The sequence below is a fragment of the Bubalus kerabau genome, chromosome 2 (genome assembly GCF_029407905.1).
Source record: "Bubalus kerabau isolate K-KA32 ecotype Philippines breed swamp buffalo chromosome 2, PCC_UOA_SB_1v2, whole genome shotgun sequence".
In the NCBI taxonomy this organism is placed as follows: domain Eukaryota; kingdom Metazoa; phylum Chordata; class Mammalia; order Artiodactyla; family Bovidae; genus Bubalus; species Bubalus kerabau.
This window is the reverse complement of record NC_073625.1, coordinates 192,633,308-192,642,337: the sequence shown is the minus strand read 5'-3', so window position 1 is coordinate 192,642,337 and position 9,030 is coordinate 192,633,308. Positions and strand designations below refer to the sequence as shown.

The following is a 9,030-nucleotide window of genomic DNA, read 5'->3' as shown; positions in this document are numbered from 1 at the left end:
GAAGTCAGTAACAGGCCTACCTGGAGTGACAGGCAAGTTTGGGCTTTGAGTACAAAATGAAGCAGGGCAAAGTCTAACAGAGTTCTGCCAAGAGAACACACTGAACATAGCAAACACCCTCTTCCAACAACACAAGAGACAACTCTACACATGGACATCACCAGATGGTCAATACCGAAATCAGGTTGATTATATTCTTTGCAGCTGAAGATGGAGAAGCTCTATACAGTCAGCAAAAACAACACCCGGAGCTGACTGTGGCTCAGATCATGAACTCCTTGTTGCAAAATTCAGGCTTAAGTTGAAGAAAGTAGGAAAAACCACTAGACCATTCAGGCATGACCTAAATCAATTCCCTTATGATTACACAGTGGAAGTGACAAATAGATTGAAAGGATTAGATCTGATAGACAGAGTGCCTGAAGAACTCTGAAAGTTCCTAACATTGTACAGGATGCAGTGATCAAAACCATCCCCAAGAAAAAGGAATGCAAAAAGGCAAAATGGTTGAGGAGGACTTACAAATAGTTGAGGAAAGAAGAGAAATGAAAGGCAAAGGAGAAAAGGAAAGAGAATCTGTGTATAATGTGTCTAAAGAGAGGCTGTTAAGAGGACCGCAGTGTGGAGTTCGTACTCAGCCTTCCTTGGCCGCTTGTGAGGCCTCGGTGAGGGCCCCACCCCTGCCGGCACAGCCCTTAAATCAGAGCACTTGGACAGACGTGCCTGGGGCACTGTCCAGCTCTGACAGCCTATTGCAGCTCACCCCGGAGGGATGAGGAATCCTTCAGGGTCGCCTAGCATGTGCCCTCGGTAGTATTAAACCATCCGGCCCACGTTTCAGGGCCTGCAGACGCTGGGTTCAGTGACTAAACTCGAGGTACTGATGTCCACGGGTGTCCCACTCGCGGGTGGGGCCAGAGCAGGTGCATTCGGGCCCTGAATTCCCGCATTCATCCTGCTATTGTCTGCACATTTGCTTTGTCGGAATCAATCACTAGTCCCACTCCTCTACCCACCACCGTCCTTGCCTTTAGAGGAATATCAATATTCACGTATAAATTTAAAACCAGTACAAACAGCTGACTCCCCACTTTCTGCCCTACAGGCCTTTTTCTTCCTTGGCCCGAGTGCAGGCCTGGCTCCCGAGCGAGTCCCGGGTGGCGCCGTCAATGCTGCCCTGTGTGTCCAGCCCCCGCGGGCTGCAGAGCCAGGAGAGGGAGACGCAGGCCCCGCCCCCGCCCCGCCAGCGCCCCGCCCACGGCTCCCATTGGCTGCCGGGCTCTCGGGGTGCCGGTCACGCCCACCGCGAAAGGATAACAGGCTGTTTCTGCCCTAATCCTGGCATTCAGGACGCCGAAGCCAGAGGTGATCGGAGCGACAGCCAAGGACCACTGACGTGAGGACACTCAGGGGAACCTGCTCTGGTGTTTGGGGGGCAGGACCCGGAGGGTGGGCTTGGGAACTGGGTCGTAATTTAAAAACCCCTTTAGGGTGGTGGTTTAGTCGCTAAGCTGTGTCCGACTGTTGCAACCCCATGGACCGTATAGCCTGCCAGGCTCCTCTGTCCCTAGGATTCTGGCAGCATCTCAAAAGTACGACTCTCCTCCTGCCTAGCGGACACGGCTACCTCAACTCCAGGCAGCGAGATTCATCCTACAGATGAATCACGTTCTCCCGGTGATTCATCACTACAGTCGGGGAAACGTCGGGTCTTCGGCTCGGGTGTTGCTGCAAGTCGGCCTCTTGCTTAATTCTTTGAAGAGAGGGTTTGCGTCCTCCGCGGAGAGGGGACGACGCCCTGAGCTCGGAGCCGGCGTCTTCGGACGCCTTCCCCCAGGTCAGGGCGAGTGAGGAAGTCTTTGCAATTAAATTACAACCGAGCCAAAGAAATTGAAGTCTGTGGTAGGTTTAACCATCCTCAGGTTTCTTGGGGAGGTAGGGCTCTTGCCTAGAGGGATTCCCGCATCTCCTGTGATGTGACCTTCTGAGGAGCTAACGCCCAGCAGTTCTCCTGTTTTCGAAATGAAAGATTAATGTAGAATATTCACGGAATGCAGCGAAAGGAGAACTGGATATTTGATTTCCAGTTCTCTTAAACAACAATTTTTAACCATCAATTGGGAAGACTTTAACAGGAAAAACTTGTAAAAATTAATTTGTAGTGTTTTTAATGAAGAAAATCGCATTTTATGGCATTTTCACATATGGGATATATATTTTATGCCTTTCCTTTTAAAAAATCCCACTAGTCATACTTCACACAACAAATATTTTAGCCTCATCTTTTCCAGTCATCATGAAGCTTGAGAAGCATAAGGACTATGCAAAAGTTTAAGTTTTTTGTTTTCTTTTTTAAAAAATTAATAATTAAGAACTCGAGTTTCAAGGATAAGAAAGTATGAAATGTTAAAGATTTAATACACCTGAATTGTTCTGTCTACATGTGATATTTTTAGGGACTTTAGAGCAAAACAAAGTATACTGATTATTAATAGGTAAGTTTAACAAAGATCAGAGAAGGCAATGACACCCCACTCCAGTACTCTTGCCTGGAAACTCCCATGGACGGAGGAGCCTGGTAGGCTGCAGTCCATGGGATCTGGAAAGTCAGACACGACTGAACGACTTCACTTTCACTTTTCACTTTCCTGCATTGGAGAAGGAAATGGCAACCCACTCCAATGTTCTTGCCTGGAGAATCCCAGGGACGGGGGAGCCTGGTGGGCTGCCGTCTGTGGGGTAGCACAGAGTCGGACACAACTGAAGCAATTAGCAGCAGCAGCAAAGATCAGGCCAAGGCAAAAATCTTCAATCCTTTTCCTTTGAAAGTCAGAAATAAATAAGAATTTAAATCTTATATTCCAATGTATTTTTAAAAATATAAATGATATTCAATACAGCAATGGTTTTTCAAAAATGAGACATAATTCTTTATTTTTAACTATGACACTGCAAAGATTCTTTAATGATTAGAACTCAAGGCCAAAAGCTGGCAAATTTCTCTGGCTGAGCGTCCGGCCGTTTTGTGAAACAGTTGACAAGCGGTCCTTTGTATACTGCCTGTTTCCCAGGGTTGAACAGCTGTTTGCTTGGCTTGCAGACTGTGTGGTATAAGGTACATGTTGTGGGGGAGACAAAAGCTTCCTACCTTGATAAATGCAGAGCAAAGACGCCATTCTGTCATTGGAGGCAGCGCACCAAGAATACAAAGTGCCTGGAGGTGGTCCAGCCTCTGCCCACATTTGTTCTGGCATCAGAGCTGGTATTGGGAAGGAAGACATTTTCCTCTACCCTTCTAAATTCTTCTTGCTGGTCTAAGAATTAAATAAACATGAGACAGGTAAACAGGAGAAATTCATATCAAAGTTTAAAAACATATATACATGGGAGAGACCCAGGAAAACTGTCACTCACCAAAATGCGGAAGATGTTGAGAGCAGTGGTTGGGGCTTCAGAGGGGAGGAAGCAGTTCACACAGAGATGGTGAACCAGGGTTTGCTGTGCCAGCAGAGGTGATGGGACACAGAGTGACTCAGGTCTCCTAGCGTTTCCCCCCGCCCTCCCTTGCCCCTGGCCCACTTTCCTTGCTGACCTCTCTCTCTGGTGGTTGCTCAACTCCTGTAATAGGCCCTCCATCTAAATTCTGATTCAGGCAGCTATGGGGAATTTCTTCCTGAGTCCTGGGGGCCTTGATTGTTTTCAGATGAAAATAATCTGCATCCCAAAGAGATATTTTGGGGTGGCAAGTCTTGCTCCCCTACAATAACTTCATCAGATGATTGTATAATACCTGCAAATTCAAGGTCCCTTTCCTTGATCTTCTTTTTCAAAAAAATTGTGGCAATTCTACCATATTTATTTTTTCAGTTGAATTTTCTAGCTGTTATTTGGTCATGTTCTTCACTGCCCCCCACCAAAAGTCAGAAACATTTTTGTTAAAAATGAGTTAAATTTATATATCCATTTGAAAGAAATTTCCTACATTTTACGACCTCAGTAGCTTTTGGAAGGACCTACACTTTTGTTGCTAAACTTATGCTTAGAAATATGTGTGTGCTGCTGTAAAACAGGACTTTTCTGCTACATTTTCTAACTGCTTATTGACAGAACATAGGAATATTATTGACTTCTGTATCCTTATTTGGCTCCTGTTCACCGTAATTAATTCAAAACCTTGCTCCCCTGCACCGTCACCTCATCTTGCAGTCCTGCCAGGACAGGGTGGGGAGTCTCCTAGGGATGGGGGAGGACTCAATCCCCCTCACTGCTCTTCCTCTGCATTTTGGTTGAAGTTTTCCCCAAATGCAACCAGAAGCCAGAGGGCTTGGGAACAGAAGACAGAGAAGGGAGGGTTGGCGGGGAGCGGGTTCAAGGGGTGATGAAAAGCCACACCCTCTAAGCTCAAAAGGGGAGGTGAGCCAAAGCCAGTTGACCCCGATGGTAAGGTCGGTGTAGGTAACAACTGCTCTGTTCTACAAGCATCTTTTTTTGTGGGCCCCAGATGTCTGAGTTAGAGAAGGCTGTGGTGGCCCTCATTGACGTCTTCCATCAATATTCCGGGAGGGAAGGTGACAAGCACAAGCTGAAGAAGTCAGAACTCAAGGAGCTCATCAACAATGAACTTTCCCATTTTTTAGAGGTGAGTCTTGCTTTTTAAAACTACATTAACCTGCTCTTCTGTCCGCTTGTAAGACCATCTGTCTATATTCTCTTCTGAGCTGCCCTGAACATGGCTCCAGGTTGGTGTCAGGACTCCTCTGTTGTTTCTAAAAATGTGTTTGCACAAGTGAGCCCTCAGTACAGAGGCTGGCTTAGGCCCCACAATTTTCATTATGTGTACAGTAAGAGCATCAAGGAAAAACTGCTGTCTCAAACACAAGAGTACAGGTTCTTGGGAAAACCTAAAGATATACAGCAGTAGGGTGGCTTCCCCATTGGCTTAGTGGTAAAGAATCTGCCTGCAATGCAGTAGATGCAGGTTCAGTCCCAGGGTCAGAAAGATCCCCTGGAGGAGGGCACGGCAACCCACTCCAGTATTCTTGCCTGGAGAATCCCATGAACAGAGGACCCTAGTGGGCTATAGTCCGTCGATCGCAAAGAGTCAGACACGACTGTAGCGACTGAGCACGTACAACAATAACAATGACAAAGTGGGATGGAAACTATACCATGACTTATCACACACTGAACATGCAAGAAGACTGTTAAAAATAAGCTTTTGTTCTTGGGAAGAGGACTGTTTCTGCTTTCTCTACATGGTTAGATCCACCACAGTGAGAAGATGCCAGGTATTACTGAGCTCTCAGCATAGTCGATGCTGGGAGAGATGCAGGCCCCAGGACCTGGCTCATCATCAAGAGGCCACAAGATGGTCACAAGAGAGGCCCTGGGGCCTTGCAGGGGGCCCTGTGGGGTGAGGTGCCCTGGCGGGAACTCGGGAAGCTGCGTGAGGACATCTGATGAGGCCCACTGCCCTGGCAGCTCCCCTTCTGGTGGATCTGTGTCCAGATGCTCCACTGAGGACTCACTTCCCCACTCACAACCTTCACTGCCCTTGGCTCAGCCACAGGTCATCTCTGCTGTATCCATATTGTGTATTCAAGGCAACGAACTGCAGTCCACCTGGTACCTAATATTCCCTTGGTGCCCAGAACCAAAGTTACTGAAGTGAGCTTGCACCCAGAGGAAATGGCCATACAGTGCACTCATGCCTGACCAGGAGCTAATTCCCAGGAAGACATGAGAGCCCGGCCCACATGGTGGTGGGAGCTGTCCTCCTGGGCAGGCTGGACCTTGGTGCAGGACGAGCCCCAGGCTCTGTGCCCCGAGTCTGCAGGGATCTCCCCACCCAAACACTCCACGGCTGCAAATGGCGCCGCCATCAGAGGAATCGGCCTGCAGACTTCAGGGGGCATCCCCTAGTCTGATTTTGAAGCTGGTTTTCTCAGGCACCCAAGTTCTCAGCGTGGTAACTGCCTGTTCACACTTTTACTTACCTTGTTTCCCACCACCTCACCTAAGAATCAGAAGGTCCTGGATTCTTCTGTGAAAAGAATTGTTGCAAGAGACAGTGCTTATCAAGTGCAGCTCAACAAATGTAGCTACTGTCATTAATTATTGATTTAAAACATAGAAAAAGCTTAGCATGTGGGAAACACAGTTTATAAAACAAAAGTAAATCATGGTAAGTATATCAAGGTATCATGAACATCTTTGGCCTGCTTTTTAGGAAGTAGTTCCTGTTTGGAGGCAAATCTTTCCTGTAATTGAAATTAATCTTTTAGCGGATGCTTATAGGTACCACCCAATCCCTCATGGGAACCTCAGTCTTTTACATGTTTTATGTCTAAGGCAGCCATTGTGCGTTATACTCAACTTCTTCAGGCCAAGCGCTCCTGCCCTGAGGACTGGGTGTTCAGAAGAGTCGACGGTGTTACGCTCCTCTTCAGCTCGTGTGCGCATCTTTCCTGCACTGTCTCTGTCCCTCTGTCTCACCACTCACTTGACTCCATGTTGGGCATAATGTCAAGAAGAGTCCCAGACACCTCGAAAGCAACTCAAGTGCCAAAAGACACACAAAGTTAATAAATTTAGGGCATGTTCCCGAGAGTTATTTCAGCCAGAAACTACTTTCAAAACATGAAAATCCACTGGAAGTCTTCACTATAGGGTCTTCCACATGCAGAAACAATGAAAAACTTATAGGAGCCAAAAGTTCATTTTTGCTTTCAAGGCATTTGCATATAATGTGCTAAGGCTAATCTAGACTGTACTCTCCCTTTCTGTTTTTTTTTTTTTTTTTAACACAAACAGCCTGCAGTTTTTCAGATCCTGGCTGTTCCATTCAGTCTTTTAGTAGCAAGATCCCACTGCACCTAAAGGAAAGTGGAAGAGAAGGCTCAGACCCCTAGAGACCTCTGCCAACCAACAGCCTCCTGGTCACTGGAGAAAACCTTTCTGGAATTTTGCATTTCATGTCTTAGGTTGTTTCTAAATTAGTTATTATTATTATTTTTCTTTTTGCTCTGGGAATTTTTTTTTTTTGGCTGTGCTGTGCCTTCTTTGCTTCACAGGGCTACTCTCTAGTTGCCGCATGCAGGGGCTTCTCATTGTCGTGGCTTCTCCCGTTGTGGAGTACAAGCTGTTGGGCACGTGGGCTCAGCACGTGGGCACTGTGGTTCCTGGGCTCTAGAGCACAGGCTCAGTAGTTGTGGTACAGGGGCTGAGTTGCTCTGAGGCACGTGGGATCCTCCTAGATCAGGGATCGAACCCATGTTTCCGGCGTTTGCAGGTGGATTCTTTACCACCGAGCCACCAGGGAAGCCATTAGGTTGCTTCTAATACAAAATTATTAAAGCCAGCCAACTTCTGATCATGTCTTTGTGGCCCTAACGTTCATTTAGAAGCAAGCTGGACAACCTGTCTTATCTCTCTCAGGAAATCAAAGAGCAAGAGGTTGTGGACAAAGTCATGGAGACACTGGACAGTGATGGGGACGGCGAATGTGACTTCCAGGAATTTATGGCTTTCGTTGCCATGATTACCACTGCCTGCCATGAGTTCTTCGAACACGAATAAGGAAAAGAAAGCAGCGGAGCTGTTTCTGCAGCAGAGACGAAGTTTGACCAGGGGAACAGAGGCAGGGCTTGCAGGGCTGTAGGAGCTGAGCTTTCCGTGTTGTAGCTAATTAGGAAGCTTGATTTGCTTTGTGAGGGAACAATTGAAACCTCTTTCCAAGGACCATTTTTAGTGCCCCCAGCCTTACTTCTGCATTACTAGGTGTAGTGTTAGCTTTCTGGACCTAGGGACTCTTGGTAACTATAACTTAGGAGAGTCATTTCTCAGTCATAAAGCATGTGCTGTGCTAGCTGTCCAAGCTGTGGAGACCCCTCACCTAGAAAAAAAAATTGACTACCAAAAAGGACTGGAGCACTGTGGGTTCCACATGCTGCCACTACATTTAAAAATACAAAGCTTTGTCCACCATCCTTTGAAAACATTGCCCGTCATTAAATCTTCTCATCACTGGAGCAAATGAAACCTGGTGTGGTTGGGTGGCCTGACAGTCTGTCCCACCTACCAAAGAGCATGGTCACATTTAGAGCCCTTTCCAACAGGTGAGCTGTGATGTTTGCGTATGCAGTTAAGCTAATAGTTCTAAATGGAAAATCTGTCTCATAAGCTGACAAATGCTGACATTATAACTGTAATAAGAACTGAGAATCAGACTTCTGCATTCAGTGGGATTCTCCCAACAGGACCACACTTTGCTGGATCTCTGGGATTTGGGGCAGGGGAGCAGAGGGCTCAGGGCAGGTCACAGCTCTGCCCCTGGAGATGGCCGTACCCAAGCACCTGCGCCTCCTGTTCTGTCTGTAGAATGAAGGTTATGATGGATGTGTCTGATGTGCGGTGAAGGTCATTCTTGATCTGTCTGTGCAGACAGGGTCTGCTTCCAGCTGTTGGTGAAGCCAGGGAATTTTATGACCTTTATGCTTTTGTAGCCACCAATTCGAAAAAAATCAAGTTACAAATATTAAGAATCACTCCCAGGAAAATTCAGATTAAGCATTAAGCTTATCCATCCTTTTTCTGTTATGCTTTTTTTAAGAACACAAACTTGGAAATCATAAACTAATTGGTCGCTTGTAACTGCATTAAATAAAAAGCACTGTAACAAACCTACTTGGTGGTTAAGCATGAAATAAAAGCTGTATTCTTGCAAAACTGGAAAAAGGAGTAAAGTCCACACAGCCTGTCTTCATCAGGGCTGCAAATACGGCACCCCCCCCCCCCAAAGCCAGGGTTAAAGCTTAGGTGGGGAAGAGAGGGTGTGACAGGGCAGGGACATGAAGAGTGACAAACAGGGAGGGGTTGGAGGGGTGGGTCCATTGGAGAGACATAAAGGGGAAGGCTGTCAGTTCAGTTCAGTTCAGTTGCTCAGTCATGTCTGACTCTTCGCGACCCCATGGACTGCAGCACACCAGGCTTCCCGTCCATCACCAAACTCCCGGAGCTTACTCAAACTCA

General features: G+C 46.9%; 1 protein-coding gene across 2 annotated transcripts; it reads left to right on the top strand.

Moving 5' to 3' along the window:
* The first annotated feature begins 1,292 nt into the window (after window positions 1–1,292).
* S100B (S100 calcium binding protein B) lies at window positions 1,293–8,727 on the top strand. 2 transcript variants are annotated; one of them, XM_055569887.1, is made up of 3 exons: window positions 1,293–1,396; window positions 4,502–4,639; window positions 7,438–8,727. In XM_055569887.1, the coding sequence occupies exons 2-3, from the start codon at window positions 4,502–4,504 to the stop codon at window positions 7,576–7,578; spliced, it is 279 nt and encodes a 92-aa protein (XP_055425862.1). In that variant the 5' UTR covers window positions 1,293–1,396; the 3' UTR covers window positions 7,579–8,727. The 2 variants fall into 2 exon arrangements, with proteins under 2 accessions (XP_055425862.1, XP_055425863.1); XM_055569888.1 differs by lacking the exon at window positions 1,293–1,396 and having other exon boundaries at window positions 4,484–4,639.
* The last annotated feature ends 303 nt before the right edge of the window (window positions 8,728–9,030 follow it).

Coding starts and splice junctions, on each gene's coding strand:
- S100B (XM_055569887.1), top strand. CDS start 4,502: ATGTCTGAGTTAGAGAAGGCTGTGGTGGCCCTCATTGACGTCTTCCAT. Junction 4,640..7,437: donor AACTTTCCCATTTTTTAGAG/GTGAGTCTTGCT, acceptor TATCTCTCTCAG/GAAATCAAAGAGCAAGAGGT.